Source organism: Delphinus delphis, chromosome 18 (assembly GCF_949987515.2).
Source record: "Delphinus delphis chromosome 18, mDelDel1.2, whole genome shotgun sequence".
Classification (NCBI taxonomy): domain Eukaryota; kingdom Metazoa; phylum Chordata; class Mammalia; order Artiodactyla; family Delphinidae; genus Delphinus; species Delphinus delphis.
In genome coordinates, this window is record NC_082700.1 from 56980482 (window position 1) to 56999246 (window position 18765).

An 18765-nucleotide genomic window follows, 5' to 3' on the forward strand; every position below is an offset into this window, starting at 1 on the left:
TATATTTCAGGATGTATGGAATTGAAAAATCACAAAGAAACATTGTATTTTTAATCACACGTGTGCTCCTCATTAAAGAGATCATTCTTGATTTGGCTGCTCAGATATATAGGACCACTCCTCCTTGTAACTGTCTCCTTTCCTATTGTAAAAGATTGTCCTTGTATGATATTCCATCTTCTCAAGAAGAAAACTGCAGCCATTCATGCTTGAACCAACAAAGTGTTCAGGGAAAAGAAATAGAGACGAAACCTCAAATTCATTGTAAAACCATTTCCCAATTACCAGGAGATCCAAACTTCTCTAAATAGTCAGGATTTTCTGAACATGGATACCCCTTTTCATGTACAGAACAGCCTCCTCCAAAGATTATTATGTAGAAAGTCTTACATACAAGAAATATTGTGATCTTCCCTTAGATATATATTTGTTTGTGTTAAAAAAAAAACCAGATTATTGCCCAACAATTCTGCGTTATTAGTATTCTTCTTCTTTTAAAAGTACCTTTGATTATACCTCTATTAGTTATCATCGAATAATAAATACAAATAAATTACACATATGAGACTATCTATCATTATCTATTTCATCTTTAGTAGTTCTCCAAAAAATATATATATGTAGTCATATATATTTATATATATAATTATGTATGTATTGCCAAAAATTTCGTTTAGGTTTTTCTGTAACATCTTACGGGAAAACCCAAATGAACTTTTTGGCCAACCCAATATATGTAAAGATATAAACCAGTATATTAAAAAATTTTCTTTTTAATGACAGGGGATAGTCATATCACTTTTGTCAATCCTGGATTAAAGCTTAAGCATTTTAAAGCAATTGAATCAAAGCATGAAAGCAGCTTAGATGATACTGCTACTTCCATTTACTTACTATTAGAGCAACGAGGAAAAACTTTCCTCTGTGATATGAGATTGATTCAAGAGGGAGAATCAGCATTATTGATATAATCCTTTTTTATATAGATTGCAAAATTATCATCCCAGTATGGAGATCAATGGAAGATATCTGAAGAACACTCATAAATTTCCAATAAGTATTTTCATGGTTATTTAGTGAAAGTAATTTGTTAAATACACATTAATACAATTTGTGTCTAACAGATTGACAGAATCGAAAGGGTTTCATCCAGTATGATTATACACTACTATCACAGTACTACAAACATTCAAGATTCAGACATGAATCAGAGCTTTCCCTGATATGCAGTGAACAAAATGTAACTTCTGTTTAAATTTTAAAAAAAAGAATCCTTGGTTAATGAGAAGTCTAATTTTTTTTGAATGCCCAGGTACAATGTAACTAAGGCTGAAGAATTAGGATTTAGGACTCTGAATCTGACAATTAGTTGCAGAAAGAGACCACCTTGGCCTTGTAAGAAAATAATCAAACAGGGAATATAATTAAAATTATTCTGTAGTGGGAGGGAGAAGACATATGAAATACAGGTAAAATAACCAAAATTCTGAGTGATTATCACCAGTCACAAGACCCATTAAGAGGTAAAGACCATCACTAGAGTTCCCAACTCTCAACTACTTGTAGTAGGGAAACAAATTACATAAGAAAAGTTCCATCATGAATTAAAGAGTTAAGCCCTTACTCTTACTCTTTGGAAACCATAACTATTCCTACATCATTGTAAGTAATATCCAGACTCTTATAGGATTTCAGTATTGGGGTTGAACCTAATTTGAAGGATATTTTTACATGACTCCATAAGCAACTTTGTTCTGTCTTTGATTTTAAGTTGAAGAATGAAATGTATACAATGAACGAAGATTTAAAAAAAATATTTCCATCACTCAAAAGAGAAGAATGTTCCTGAGGACATGTTTCTGTCTGCATTCATGGATCCATTCCAATGATCCTGCAGGCATGGGGATTTCTTAAGTCTCTCTAATACCTCTATGCACTTGATTAGGATCAGGAAATATTGGCAGATACTCTACTGAGCAATAACATGAATTCTGCTCTTGATTTGTTCTTTTCTTTCGAGTGTAACATTTAAATTTATGCTTTGGAGGGTTTACTACTCATTGTGCTGAATATTTTTTAGTGGATAAACATATAAGCATTACATATGCACTCAGATTTCCTTTTAGTAAGTGTTAATTTAAAAAAGAATTCCCATCTTTGTCCTTTCCAACCTTAAAAGTTACTGGAGAAATTTAGGTTTTCAATGGACCTTTTAATATATAATATTTTATTGCTTTATATTAATATATGCAATGATTTTTTAAAAACTTAGTGATACGATGTCATAATGAACTCATAACTGTTCTTCATACCGTGCCACACAGGCTCCTACTGTTTTTAACAGGGAAGTCTTCTCATTCAAAATCAAAGAAACAATGTATATTTAGCTAGTAGTGCAGAAAGTTGAGTGTTGAAGACCAACACATTTAATAGAACATTCACGAATCACTAAAATAGTGTAAAGTAAATTAAAAACATCCTTCCTCATAGGAAATATGTTCCTTCCTAACCCTGTGCATGGATCTGAGTGGTGTTCAGGAAACAGAACTAAATTATCTTAAATCCATTTTGCCTTGTGAAAATCTGCTGTATGATTGATTCTATAATCAGAAAGAAGAAAATAAAATAATTTCTATTTGTATTGAGTGGGAAAATGATTTGCCAGAAAGGGAAAACCATGGGTCAGACTTAAAGTTTGGTTCCACGTCAATCACATTGAGACACTTAATGGCCTTTTTGCACATGGTGAAGAAACTGCTTCTGTGTGGGTGACGACAAACAGAAATCTTGTTTTTGCTTGTTTGTGCTTGTGTGCCTGCGTGCATGTGTATGCGTTAATCCTGACTTGACTGAATTACAGATTAGACTAACTGAAGAAAGCACATTTAAAAAGAGGGTTTTAATTTTAGTTTTATTGTAGTGAGCAGTATTTTTAATTTTCTTGAAAGGCACCCAAGAATAATTACCTTTGTGAACCAAAAATATACAAAACTGTACAGAATAAATAGTTCATAAAAATCTAGCTATACTTTCTTGTAAAATAAAGCTACGTTGTCCCAGTCTTGAGGCAACTTAAACTACTTACCCTTTATATGTTCCTTTTGCTACTAATTTATGGCAACTACCAGTTTACATCAATAAAAATAAAATAATATTTCCTATTTGTTTTACACCAGCAAATTCTTACTTGCCACAAGAAACATATTTCTACTGTGGTATTCAAATTTACAAAGGATTAATGCTATGAAAGAAACCAAACTTAATAGATGCACTAATCATATTTACAGTTGAATATCAGTAGCATTTTTAAAATATCCCAAGAATAAGAATTAAACTTTGAGCACAAATGACGTACCTTAATTCACAGCAGCATTAACAAGATTGTCCACACAAAATGTGCAGAAAAACCAAAAAGTTTTCTTATCCATTCCACCTGAACTGTTAATCATTTCCATTTTTAAATTTAGAAAGCATAGCAGGGGCATTTTTAATCATCAAAGGTTCAAAGTCTTGAGCCACTCATAGCCTATATAATTCAACCTTCCATTTTTTCTTTACTGTTACTATTTGTAATTTTAAAGTTCCAGTTCCTTTTGCCTTTATTGCAAGAAAACTAGGTGTATCTAAGAATTTACATTTTTGTGGTATATATACTGGTTTTATAAACAATATATTTCTTACATATTATGATTACATATATAGGTATACTTTTTAAATGACAAAATCCAATTCTATTTAATCCATGGGTAATATAACTCAAGAAAATAAGGGTTGCTTAAATTTTGAACCCTTTTAGATGTGCAAGAGGACTTCTATGAAACACTATATGTATATGGGAAAATATTACTATAATCCTTGAATGATTTACGTGCAAGGATTTATTTTATTGGGGATAGATAAAATTGCCTGAAGACAATGCAATGGCTTCTCCCAGTTATCCCTGAGTTTCTTTTTATTCTTTTTTCCCCATAGGATTACTGCTGTGCTTAAGTTCTGATTGATGATACACTCATATAAGGCACTTATTTACAAGGTCTAGACTTAAGACAGAATCACAGCATTTCTGCAAAAGCCTTCTAACTCTCTATGTTTGCTGCTCCAGGACTTCTAAGTAGTCAGGTTCAGCATGTAAGTTAGCTTTCAGCTCAAAATACTCATTTTTAGTCTGTTCCACTAATACCTTCCTCGGCCTTGAGTACATTAATGTCTCCATCAACTTTAACTCTTCATGGGCTCCTGGATAATGTACCTCCATATCAGGCTGAAGTTGAGCAATGTTTTTCCTTAGGTATTCTGTGATTCCCAGTTGCTGAAGTTCTCTTTCTCTCTCTAAAATGTTCCTATATAACGAACTGGCATCCTGGAAGGATAAAAATTCAGTGGATTTGTCTGTGACTTTGTACTTCATATTTGATCCTGTGAGTGGGGAATGATTTTCTCGTTCTAAGAGACTTCTTTGGAGATGTTTTGCGTCACTTCCCTCTTTCTCATTCCTTTCTTCTTCTTCTTCCAGATGCTTTGAGCCAAAGGATGGGCTTCTATAGACGTGAACCACAGGGCTCACCATGTGCTGCTCATAGAGTGATGCTGTGGGTCTCTCAGTAGTGTGGTGAGTTGTTTTATGGCCGTACATGCTATACTGGAGATGCACAGGACTGTTGTCTCTCATCTGTTCATCAGCTTGTTTCTTTTTGTATCTTCTCCTACGGTGGAGAACAAGAACCACTATCCCTGCAGCACAGAACACGATAGTTATGAATACAATCAGCAGTCCTAGTATTAAAACAGATAGTGGTACAGCATCGGTAAGTGATTTAAAAATAGTGTCCGCTGTAGTTGTGGCTGTAGGAGTATTGACCATTACGTAACTAGTCTGAGTTGGCAAGGATGGGTTATTGACCAAACCTGGGCAAAGAAGTTCACTGTTAAGTGCTCTCAATTCCTTTTTGTCTAGGTGCTCTGGAGAGGTGCAGAGTATTTCATCTGTCACTGTGTTCTTACTTAATTTTTGTATCCATTGCTGCAATCCAACCAGGTCACAGGAACAATCCCAGGGGTTGTCCTCAAGGTCAATCTGGGTCAGTAAATCAAGGTCATCCAAGATATTACTTACAGGTAGATGGGTAAATTGGTTTGTTTTAAGGTTTACCCTCATAAGAGGAACCCCTGAAAAAATATGTGGTGGTAAAACTTGCAGGAGGTTGTTGTTTAAATAGAGGACTTTAAGTTTAGGCATTGGGTTGAAGCTACCAGGTAATATTTCCTTAACGCCATTGTATTCAAGATATAAGTACTCAAGATTGTGGAGACCAAGGAACATACCTCCACTTAATTTAGTCAGATGGTTACCATTCAGATAGAGCTTTTGTAATCTTGTTAAATTCACAAACGATCCTTCTTCGAGAACCTCAATGCGATTGTTTCCCAAGTGAAGCATTTCCAAAGTGAAGTATTCCACTAGATCAGACTTCATTAAGGTATGAATAATATTCCCTGCGAGAATAAGCTTTCTAGGATTTTGCGGAGGAGGTTTTAGATCTGATAAGCTTTCAATATTGCGCTCTTGACAGTGTATTAGAAGTCCTGATGGGGAGAGTACTTTGCAGTTACAAGGAATAGGACAGTAGAGTCCTGGAAGTTGAGTGAATGGCTTTGTAATATAAGGTATTAAACCTGGTGCTTTGGTGGGTGGTTTTAAAAGAGACGTGGTCTTGGTTGACATGCCACCATCACTTATTGAAGATGTTACTGCCAGATGTAATGATCCTGAAGGATCCTCGTGTTCTTCAAACACTGGTGGAGTGGAGCAAATTGATTCCTTTTTCAGCCGGCTCAGTATGCTTCCTTTGAAAAATGGAGGGCTGTTGCACACAATATCACCAATTATAGACTGAGGGGGCATGTTTTCCAACCAAAGTTTTAGCTGTAATAAGTCACAATTGCAGGCCCATTTATTGTCCTCCAACTGGAGATCCAATATTCTGCCAATGTGTTCTAAAAAACCAACATAAGGCAATGTTTGCAACTGATTTCCACGAAGATCTAGATGGGTTAAAGGAACAAATCGAAATATGTTTGGAGGAAGACTCTCAATAGCATTGTCATTTAAAATTAACACTTTAAGTCTGTTGAGCTTGCTAAAGGCACTTGGTTCAATCACTGTAATAAAATTGTTATCTGCTTGTAGGAATTCCAGATTTTCCAGTCCATGGAAAGTATCCTCTTTAAGAATTTCTAAAGAATTGTGATTGATATGAAGTTGCTTAAGAAGGCCAAGGCCATTAAATGCACCAGTCTCAATATCTGCAATATTGTTAAATCCAAGGTGTATTGAGATAGCATTGGTAAGCCCAGAAAAGTCATTTGTATGAAGCATTGTCAAACCATTATTTACTAAACTTAAGTGGAAAGGTCGTGATGGTGGCACGCTTATTTGGGATAACTTCTTGATACCTTTCTCTTCACAATTTATTAGCATCGTGCTGTCCTTTTCCTCACAATTGCAAAGAGAGTCACAAGAACCTCTGGCTGAGGCAGAGGACATTGGTGATTGGGACTGTGACGATATACAGGCAAGGAGAGATGAATACAAGAGATGACTCCAAAGTTTCATGTTGTCCTGTGATGGATCTGATTCTGTAAGATAAAATGCAATAGCAATGGGCTTCAGTGGCCAGGAGCAGGGAGGAGATGAATCTGACATTTTCAAAATGATAGGTTTTCCTCTAAAAGGCAAAATATTATTATTCTGAATATATAAATACATTGCTGAGTCCACATTTTCTTTTACTTTTTACAAATATTATGACTGGCAGGTTTATTTTACTTTTAACTTGCATTGTGATAAAAATCTAAAATTTAGGTCAGGGAGAATTTAAAATGTCAACTCAATTGTCTTCAAATCTACCAAATAATCTGCATTTTAATAGACATGAGGGGTGCTGGCTAAATGGACCATTGATACTTTGATATGATACAAAAATGTATACTTGAGAAGACCCTGGCTTTTTTTATTTTTTAGCTCAAACTAGATGAATCTAAGGCTGAAGGATTACAATAAAAGACAAATATGTAGGTATTAGCCAGAAGCAGAGAGACCTGTAGGGAATTCAAAGATGATCGTTAGAAGGAATGTATGTTTGCATGCATTATACACTTCCTTTAGTTTTGTTTTTGAACTGGATATCACAATATAACATCTAATAACTCTGTGTTTAACCTGCGTTGATTTTGGCTTAAGATACTTATTAATTCCATTATTTATTTAAAAACTTTGAGAAAAAATATGTCTCTATATAGTAAAGTTGAACTTTATAAAAGATTTTGTTTTAACTATGTTGTCTAGGGCAGTTTGTATAAGCCTTGTAGTATCAGATATATATGCTTAAAGGCATCCATTCAAATTTCACTTCAGTCACACTTTATATTGAATTTCTAGAGGTGGAATATTCACTGCTACTTTTAATTTCTACTATGGATAAGGTTAATATCATAAAAAATAAAGAAGAAAAATTGATCTTTAACACATATTTCAGGCTATTAGAACAAACAATGCCTCATATAAATTTCTAGCAAATGACTCCCTAATGAGGTCTTGAACCAGGTTTTAGGGCACTGAATGTCATCACATAGTTAAGCAGTTGATCTTTATTATGAGGCAAACATTAATGTTGCCTCATAATAAAGGCAACATTAAGCCATTGTTGCAAACAATGAACTATAAAGCAAGCTTCACTATATTAAAATATTTGAGGATATCTCTAATTCAGGAAATAAAAAATGACAGTTCAAGATAACAATATCACATATTCCAACTCCTTAAAAATGTAATACCTGCACCTGACATAGCAATTAAAAAAAAAAATTCTAACTCTAAAATGACAGCAGTGGTGTGGTAAATACTTTGAAGTCTAATGGTATCTAATTTTATTCCCTTCTTTTAAATATTGCACTTTAAATTTATATAGACTAAATCGAAAGGTAAAGAAACACCACATCTTATAACTATTCGACTTTTGGAAATGATAATTGCTTTCATGTTTCTGGATGGAATGTGAACTTTGAATCTAATTAAAAATCACAATTAGATAATACATCCCAGAATCCAATCAATAATCCTGAAAACAAACTTTCACTCCATGAAAATACATTGTCTTATTGAAAACATGTATAGTATGAAGTTCCTGAAAGGTAAAAGGCAACCAAAGACATCAAACAATAGAGTCCCTTTCTATATAAAGGGAAAGTTAGCAGGCTGAATGTTTCCATAGGGAAATAGTTTGATTTTAAACAGCTCTGAGGGCTATGCTTAGAATCAAGCAGCTTGAAGTTGGAAGTCTTCATCTTGTGGATTAGCATCCACAAACACTGAAACTACTTTTCCATAGATTACCAAGAAAGAATATTATGCATTTCACCAGGCACAGTATCTTAAGAAAAGAGTAAATAACTTCCAGATGAGACTCTCTCCTCTCGTTATTTTTTTTAAATCTTATGTGCATTTTATGCTCTTCAAAATGTCCTAGGGAACAGTTTCTAGTCTTTTCAGAAATACACACAAATGTGAAAAGTGGTTCTATATTGACAATCTGATACAGTGTTAAAGAGGTAAAAAAATCTCTATTTACATATTTTCAAGTCAGGAAAAAATAAAAGTGGTATACAAAATACAAAGAATCTTTTCATATTGTGGTTGTATTTCAAATACAACAATGGTGTTTGGAAGTAATCTTCCCTTCAAAAAGCACAAATAATTCAGTTTCCCATAACAAACTGCATGCTGTAAAAGAAATAGTAGCATATTATTTTACTTGTTCTTCTCTACAGCCAGCTGTTGGACTAAATGTCTGCTGCTCACAGAAAACAGGCATCTGCTACAGCATTAGTTGTGCCAGTGAGCAAGAATGAAACTGGATATCCTTTAATGCAAAGTTATTTTTTTTTAAAGAGGCAAACAGAAATTCAATCACTTTGGGATAATGCAAAAATATGTATAAGGAAAGCCTGGAAACATTCATCTTACCTGTAAAGTAAAGACTTCCTGACGTTATCTGTAATGCACAGCTGGAAGAGATGTTCAAAGTAAATTCAATTTCTTTATTAAAAAAGAAAACACCGACCACCACGTACTTTCTTCTCAAATATCACTTTTTGGCAAGTCCCATCGCTTTATAAAGTTAAAACCTCTGGTCAAACACAAAATGCTGAGCATTTCATTGAAAATATTTCAAGCAGAGTGCATACTACATCATCCTGAAGCAGTTGTCCTTTTATTCCCCAATTAAAATTCACGGCATACTTCACAGCTATGCTGACTTTTTTTGCATATAGTTAACCATTTGCAAGCTGCCGAGTGCAGTAAATAAACAAGATGTGTAACAGAGCTGGGATTGATCACTCTTGCTTTCTTAGGCTGTAGATGCAAGCTGCAGCAATGTTCTCTTTCCTCCCTTTCTAGTCTTTCTTGTTAGTTCAGTTTGTTATTAGTCAGATTGCCAAGGGCTGGGAGGTAGGCGTAAATAGACTTCTTGGCTTTTGACTCAGCCTTTAAGCCCTTCCCCATCAGAGCGCTTTAATAGGCCAGTGTCATTTAACACAAGAGACAGCTCCACCTTGGGACTCAACTCCTCCTCTGGCAAATGGTTTTTCCTCTCCCTTTAAATACCAAATACAGTGCAAGTGAATTTTGATGCGAATAATTACATGTTTCTTTAAATGTTTAATAATAGTGTGTTATACAGCAGGCTAAATAATACACTATATTAAATTCTCATCTAGCACAGTACTGTACTGTTTGCACATGTGTGCAGAAAAACTGCAAGTATGCTACCAATAGAATAGTTACTTCAGTTTTATTGTTTTTAACTGGTATTTATGGTTGAAATTGTGCACTAATTAAATCTTAAAATGTTAACATGAACTGCTTTCCTGAAACATTTGTATTCTTGTATTCACCATTTGAAAAAAAAAATCTTTAAAGCCTCATGTCTGAGACTCTAAGCTTTATACTTCTTTTCTTTCCCTACAGCCAACGTTCAACAATGAGATTAGAAATGAGGTTCTTTTTTCAGGTAGATAGTATTTATTTGGAATGGAAATATGATCAGTTAAAAATACCTTCAAGAATCTTCATTACACATGGTTGTCTCTAGTTGAAAACAGCCTATCACTTTCAAAAATATGAAATTATGTCTTTCCAGATAAAATGAAACAAGTTAAATGAATACGTAAAAATTACAATAACCTGATTTTTATGGTACTAGCTTAGGGAGCATTTTTTTCCTAAAAAGATTATATTTAAAAAGTTACTGGTTTCTTCAACTCTTAAAATTTTCTGAATCATCACTAATAAAACTCTCAACTGTCAGATTCGTTATTTCCCCGAATGCCTATGTTTTAAAACTCACTCCTCTTTACCTACATTCCAAGGATGTGGACTTTTTCAGAGCCAAAATGAATATACTAGATGCTATCATTTATTCATTTTGAAACAGGCTATGTTTAGAAACACTCTTCCCTATAGGTTCTAGAGGTTACCTGTATTATATTAGGTCTCATTTCAGAAAAAGTATTTTTTAAGAGGTTTTATGCAGCTTATATCATCGAAACAGGAAGATACAGATTAGGTTATTATTTAATGATTGTCTGCAGTTATGCACTCAAATTCACAAAGTTTTCATATCCTTAATGTGGAATAGTTGTTTTAAAAGCTAAGGATTTTGAGGCAATTTCTAATATTCTCACTTTTCTTTATTTTACAGCTTCTCACTAAGTTCCTCATTTAATAGCACTGTGTGCTTTGATAGAATAGAGATTATAATACAGATGAGGGTGTGGAGAAAGAGAATAAAGATAAGGAATAAGATAATAAGGAGAATAAGAGAGAATAAAGGAAATGAATTACTTTTGGGCACAGTCTGCTGCTAACTGAAAGCCAAGTTAACTTAAATCAGTCTAATGATTTAGACAGGTAGTGACAAAACAGAGTTAGAATCAGTGAGAAAACAAGGAACTAGAATAATTTTTCTTCTAACACTGTAGACATAATTCTCCAAATGCATTCATTTAGGTTTTGGAGGCAAAATAACACGAGAAATGCTCTGGAAGTATAGTCTGTGGTGGAAAAGTTGTTCAAATAGCCATATGGGACAAATGGAAATAAATTCCTTATAAACTGATATATCTTCTCCAGCTTGAGGATGTGTTGATTTTATTCATAATATATACCTAGTATATATTTGCTGTTATTTTTCTTGAATCCTTTGCCTATATATAATATGTTATCTTTTTCATGCATAAATTACTGGTTAACTACACAATAGTCAGGGATAAAAGGAGTGACTAACAAGCCTTTGAAAAAATTCTCTACAATTTTCATAAGTTTTCAGTGGGAACATAAAGAAAGGTTAGGTGAAGAATTATTGTTTGAGAAACATTCTGTAACTTTTAACTTAATTCAAAGGAGTAATATTGATAATGAATTACTTAGCATTACCTCAAAATTAATAGTAAAGTACATAACAGCACATTTGAAATGATTATAGCTAAATCCACCCAGCTCTATGTTTTGTTAACTACAGTTCCTCAGTTGTTTCACTAAGTCAATAATGCAGTCATTCTTTCCAAAATGCTCATGGCAGAATGTGTTAATTATTGTTGGACAACATTTATTTTAGCAACATTTTTAATTTCCAATGATTACCTGGAAGAGTATTTTCCAGTGTAGCTTGCTCCAAGTTTTAATAATAAATATCTTAAGTGATCACAATAAATACTCAATTTTATTACTCTTTCCACATAATTTACCCCAGTGACTCTACATTGAAAAATACTAAAAAGTAATCTTTTTAAATCATATCTTCTAAGTTATGCTTTTTAGAATGTGCATCTTAAATAGCAAACGTGAAAATATTCTTGTCACATTGAAGAGTACCAAGCAGTCAAAAGAAATAAACGTATCTGTGTTAGTCTCCTTAGGTCAGCAGCATATGTAAGGCAGCACAGTACTTTCGATATCAGGACTTAGGAGAAGGCCTTTCCTTCCCTGCTTATCCAATGCGACACAGACCAGATGGAAGAATATTTTATGAAATTTATTGGACCAATACTTTATCTGGAACGAAGAGAATAAAAAAAAAGATTGTTCACTGGAAAGAGGGAAAAAAATTAACAGTGAAAGAGATTTATTAATTCTGTATAGGTCTAGTTCTACTTCAGAACACCTGCCCACCTTCTTCAGTGCCACATTTAAGTGGTCAAGTGAAGATGTATAGCAGATTGATTCCAACTCAAGAAAATGGAAGGTTTGAAGAGAGAGGTCTTTGCACCATGTGCAATGTAGAATGAGACATATTTAAATACTCTGAAGGTAGAATGTATAAACCTTGATGACTCTTTGGGGATGATAATACTACAGATGGTCTTTCAATATTCGTTGGTGATTTCATTCTTTTAAGAAAGAATTTAAAGAAATAAGTCTAAATAAATGTCACTTTTTAAGTAAATACTTGTATCATTAATGTAAAAGAAAAATACAGCACACATACTTGAGAAACAGTTATTATTGTGGGCTCTGTCTGCTCTGTACTCTCAGGGAATTACCGTGAAATTCATGATAATGCTATGAAGACTGACTATTACAAATATTTTCAAATAATGTCTAAATTTATAGATCTGTAGAGATCTTGTGCACTGGTTTTATAAACATTAATAAAGACATTTTGTTTTTTCTTATTTCAAAGTAAAAGTTTTCTTTAAAATAATAATGCGGTGAAATCTACTTGAAAAAATAATTTGACTTATATACATAAATTCCATTCACAGAAAATAATAATAAAAGAATATTGCCTATCTTTCACAACGCCATGCTATACAGTAACCTTTGAATTTGATTCCCAAATATTAAACTTAGGATTCTCTTTCATGTTTCACTAAAAGAGAAGCCCCAAACTCTTTACTATAATTACTTACTTTTTTGGTTCTGTTAGAGTCAGAACATAATCATTATGGATACCTTCACTTCTGACAATAACACGCAATTTAACTAAAGGAATGTGACTTTTTATGAGGAAGAATAGAAGATCTTCTCACCTTTCACCAAAAACCTCTTGGTATATGAGGACATTTCCACACATTCATCAAGAATAATGTCATCTCAGTGAAAAGTCTATGTATCTTAGAAAAATTTATATGATTGATATATTTTATAAAGTGACACATGAATGGGTATTTAGGAAACTTGCCTTTTGCATTGAACATTTAATAAAAAGTTTAATTTGTTACTTAAATCTTAAGTTTCCTTCATGCTCAATTTGATCTGAGAACAAAAGTATAAAACTAATAATGGAATTGCCTTATTCTATGAGAGGTCTTACAATAAAATTTCCTGTTTTGATTTGAAATCTGCTGACACAAAGGAACTGTTTGATGCCATTGCTTAACCTGGCAAAACTGAAAACAAAACAAAAAATTTCTCCTGGAAGCTTGGACTGTAAGTTTTCTTGTTTTCATAACAACAACAACAAAAAATCCCCTACTTCAAATGGATGACTAAGAAGACTTTTTTCTAAAAAAAAAAGAAAACAAAGTTGCAAAAAAACAACTAAAAAATGTTGATGGATGTTTCCATGATGAATAATGAGCAGTGTTCAAGAGAAACAGGTCCAGTGGAATATTGGTAGACTGTGGATTATATTGATTGTAAAGACTCATTGAGGGAAGGCTAGTGTCTACTTCATATTTTTTTTCCAAGACATAGTTATAAGTAGTTATTCAAGTTCAATAGTTTCTTTGTACATTCTCATTATCATGTAATCTTAGGACATTTACTTACTTTTTCTCAGGAACATATAGAGTTTTAATTTTTAATTTTTGTCCACATTACAAAACCTAATGATGAAAATAAAAATATTGATCCCCATGGATCTTTCCAAATGTTGTCATATGGCAGATATTATAACACAATCTGTGTGACTATATTACTTTGTATTCAGATGATTAACAGTAATGGTAGGTGAATACCACTGAATCAAATATGCAAGATAGGCTTCGTGGACCACCTACAGGGGATTTTAAATTTCTGGATGTCTTCCTATTGCCAATCACAGTTCGGAGCTCACTGCCTCTCCCTATCACATATTGCTGTGTCACTGAAGGATGCAAACTTACTTTAATAGTTTTAATCTTGTAATTGTGATATTCAACCATTTTTTATAAAATATGTCAGTTTCATTTTGTTCAACATATTATTTCAATAAGATAAAGCTGTAAATATCATGAGCTTGAATATAATGTATATAGAGAGAGAAATAAATTTCTTTGTTACAACTGGATCTATGTTCTGTAAAGAAAGAAAATAATTGGCAAGGTACACATGTTGGTTGAGAAATATATGTACATAGTTCAACAGATGATTCAGTATTTTTTAATTTTGCGTTTTTAATTTGATAATGGTAGCGTTAGTATAAAAAGACATTTACTGAACTATTACTGTCATCACTGGAGTATTAATATTAACCAAGAAAGTGAATGAATTATCCTTGACAGAATCCACTGAATAATGTTGACTTCTTTTGTTAACAGAAATCTTGCCAAAAAACTCCAAACAAAATAAGAAATATTACATTTCGATATATAATATTTTAAAAAGTGTTACATAACTTAGAGAATAAACTTTTGAGTTGTAAATAATTCACTCAGATACCCAGGGAAAGATAGTCCTTCAGAATCAATCTATATTCAGCATGCCAAAAACGCATTTATAACTTACCTACACACCTACATGAAGATAAATATAGATTTTTTTGTTAATATAATTATCTTTTTGATGTTTTTATTGTATACATTTTACTTTATTAATATCTAATATATCTTCTGGAATAATTGAGGTTTTCTTATGACATATTTTGAAAGTATATATATTCTAGATATATATATTCTACGTAACATTACTATGTATATTGTAGGTTCAAGAAAATATGTCCAGTATTATTTATAATTTTCATGTTCCCCTATATTGAAATAGTACATAAATTATTGTGATATATGATAAATAACAAATACCAATAAATATTAACACTAATAAATTCTAATAAAAATTAAGACCTAATATCAGGCAACCATAATAAGTTATACTTGTTTAAATTGACAGACATCCTTTGTTGTTTTTTTAGGAGGGAAAGGACAGAGGGAACAAGTTAGTTTTTGATATATCATACCAGATTTTCTGGGGAAATAAAAAATAAAATCTAACCCTCATAAAACACTCTTTTGAACTAAGAAGGACTTTCAATTCCTTTAGCCTCAAATAGTATTAAATTTAAAGTCACATGACTACAGTAAAACAAATACTCCTTGAAATATTTTGTAGCCTTTTCTTTGGCTAATTATAACCAGAGGCATTTCTAAAAAGTAGTTTTATTTGTAACTGCAACCTACTAAAACTTAGCAAACACTAATTTTTAGAAATTTCACAGCTTTAAACAATTATTTAGCCTTAAAACAATTTTTAAAGCACAGCTTCTCCAGCTTAAGAACCGAAGCAATTCAAAATAGCACTTACCTGCTCTTCCTTCCTATACATAGAAACACGCTTTCAACAAAAAATTACAAATCTTTGAAACTAGTAGAAATCCTCGATTTGGTAGGGGGGGAGGAAAAATGAAAATAAGGATTTTTCAGTCTAAAACCAACCTTGAATATTTGTATGATATTGATAAGAATTAAGAGAATCATTCCTAACAACTCCCTTGGTTTAAAGCTTTTATTCTCTTTCAGCACCCTCTAGTGGATATTTATAAAAATTCTTGACAACTGAAAAAAGTGGCAAGCATGCTAACTTGTCCAAATTTTACTCTATAAACATGTAGTTTTTTAAAAAAACTTAGTTGTTTTATATTAGTAATAATAAGTAATATTTTATACAACTGTGAGCACTCCCCATGTTTTTTAACTACTATGATAACTCTATACATAGTAACAAAGCTATTCTTAGAACAAAGCTATTCCACAATTACTATTACAGTGGGAAATTGGAGCACGAATGTAATATATATAATGTTACAGAACTGGTAAGGGCAAAAATCTAGATTTTAACCTATCCAGTTCACTCTGACTTCAGAATTCGTTTATTCAGCAGATAACATTGCCACTCAGGACAAATATTTTAATGAGTTAACATAATTTATAATAAGATCAGGTGTTAGTCCTCTACATAAGAGGAACAAATTTAAAAAGAACACTTCTGTTTGTCCTTTTGAATAAAAAAATTGCTTTCTAAAACATTTCATTCAATGTGTAAACTTTACGGACAACTGTGGGCAAATCATTGCATCAGTTGAAAACACAAAGATGAATTATTTATATTTATACATGCATATATGTATATATGGTTAGTACATATTTAGATGTATCTGAAAGACTGTATAAGAGTGATGAGATGTGTGTATAAATAGCAGTTTCCACATGATACTACAGTATGCTAACCATCTATATTTTCTTGTCCTTCTATCTCTATGTCAAAGAGAACTAAGACTGGCTATAAGACTGGCATCAAAACGAAATCAGTTTATATCAGGTCTACATTTCTTACTCTAGGTATGCCTGAGGGAAGAGCCTTTTGTGCAATACACAATCAGAAGGCCTTTGGATCAGATTCATGTTACATGTTCTACATCTCAGGAGCTCTGTACTCTCCCTGACCTACAGTGGACCCCACATATTTTATAAGATTCCCCAAGTAGATATATAATCTTCCCTTTAAAATATTCATCTCTCCCTCCAACCCCACCCCAGCCTATAATAGATACAAGTGTATCTTAGTAATTGAAGGGGTGGATAAGTGCTAATGATGTCAGTGGGCATCCAACAGACCAGTGGATTTTCTGAAGAACAAATGCAAGCAGGAGTGAGATTTGAGGAAACAAGTCCACCAGGTACAAGTTGCTGAGGTGTTGTATGTCTCTAATCACCTAGTTCTTCAACAAATGTAATAATTAATATAATACTGCTTCTCATCCTCCTAAGGATTTAATTTTGCTGTTCTGTTGTTTGTTAAAGTCCTAAGATATTAAAATCCATATTTTTCTTGGTAGCTCAGTATCATCTTTGTGAATATTAGTTATTTTACTCTGCCCTAAAATGGTAAATAAACCACCTGAATTATGATGGTTATGTCGTTATTCTTTCATTAAATAACATTAGTGAAAGAATAATGACATTCATATTATAACATATTGTGGACCATTGTGATTTCACAGAATCACAAGAATGTGATTATTCTTGTGATAATTATGTCATTATTCTTTCATTAAATGACCTTAAACCTCAGCAAAACCTTGCCCACACTATTAACTTTTACTGACTCCTCTCAGGGAACTCACTTCTTTCATCTCCCTTTAAAACAAATAAACAAGCTTTTTAAATGTACGTACAATTTGAGAAAATAAGTTTACAATGGTATGACATGTAACTTTACTTAAATGTGATATTTATCTTAATCTTGTATTGAGGTCATTTAAAACAATTTTAATTTCTTATGTTTGTACCTCTTCTAGATAGATAAAGCAGTTTTACAGCTGAGGAACTTACAAAGATTTATGGAAAAAAAATTCATTATCACAACAATAATATAAATTCAGAATACTTACATAACTTTGATAAATGTTAATATACTTGTATATAGAAAAATTTTGAACCTCACAGTCTTAAAGTTCATAAAAGAACTGATTTAAATGTGAAAGAGTTGTAGAGGTTACTTAACTCAATAATATTTTAGGTGCAGTTAAATTTCAGGAAAAGTGTGAAAAGAATTGTTCAAATTTATCTTACAGCTTAGTAAAAGAGTTAGGTTTGACAGGTCCTTTGATTTCAGGGTTTATGTTTTTGTTGCTTTTGGGGCATGTACATACACACTCAAGAACATATATGTATATATTCTTAATTCACTATTATGTAAATTGTGGTTAGTTACTTTTTCTTGGAATTCCAAAAATAGTAGTACTGCCACAACAATTTTTGTGAACACACTTAAATATTTAGAAAGTTTCATGGCTGATATTCAGAGTGTTTCCTGCTGGTGTTATATTTATTAAGGCTGATTTGATAGATCTTTTTGCAGACTGGTATACAAAATAGCACATTGACCCTTGAACAACATGTGGGTTCTGGGTGCCAACCCATGCTGTAGAAAATCCAATATAACTTTACAGCCAACCCTCTCTACCTGTGGTTCCACATCCACAAAATCAACCAACGTACAGGACCTTCAAGATGATGGAGGAGTAAGACGTGGAGATCACCTTCTTCCCCACAAATACATCAAAAATACATCTACGTGTGGAACAACTCCTACAGAACACTTACTGAACACTGGCAGAAGACCTCAGACTTCCCAAAAGGCAAGAAAATCCCCATGTACCTGGGTAGAGCAAAAGAAAAAAGAAAAAACAGAGACAAAAGAATAGGGATGGGACCTGCACCTGTGGAAGGGAGCTGTGAAGGAGGAAAGGTTTCCATGCACAGGAAGCCCCTTCACTGGTGGAGATAGGTCTGTGGAGAGGGGAAGCTTCTGAGCCGCAGAGGAGAGCACAGCAACAGGGGTGTGGAGAGCAAAGTGGAGAGATTCCCACACAGAGGATCGGTGCCGACCGGCATTCACCAGCGTGAGAGGCTTCTCTGCTCACCCGCCAGGGCGGGTGCGGGATGGGAACTGAAGCTCGGGCTTCGGAGATCAGATCCCAGGGAGAGGACTGGGGTTGGCTGCGTGAA

At 33.1% G+C, this 18765-nt stretch overlaps 1 protein-coding gene across 1 annotated transcript; it reads right to left on the reverse strand.

Annotated features, from left to right (window-relative positions):
* Positions 1 to 2898: 2898 nt before the first annotated feature.
* SLITRK6 (SLIT and NTRK like family member 6) lies at positions 2899 to 9610 on the reverse strand. The gene is made up of 2 exons (XM_059995705.1): positions 9023 to 9610; positions 2899 to 6636 (listed from the first exon to the last, which is right to left on the reverse strand). Exon 2 carries the CDS (start codon positions 6611 to 6613, stop codon positions 4085 to 4087), a length of 2529 nt encoding a protein of 842 aa, XP_059851688.1. The 5' UTR covers positions 6614 to 6636; positions 9023 to 9610; the 3' UTR covers positions 2899 to 4084.
* Between the last annotated feature and the right edge of the window lie 9155 nt (positions 9611 to 18765).

What these genes read in the sequence shown, in the direction of transcription:
- SLITRK6 (XM_059995705.1), bottom strand. Translation starts at nt 6,613, where the DNA reads ATGAAACTTTGGAGTCATCTCTTGTATTCATCTCTCCTTGCCTGTATA.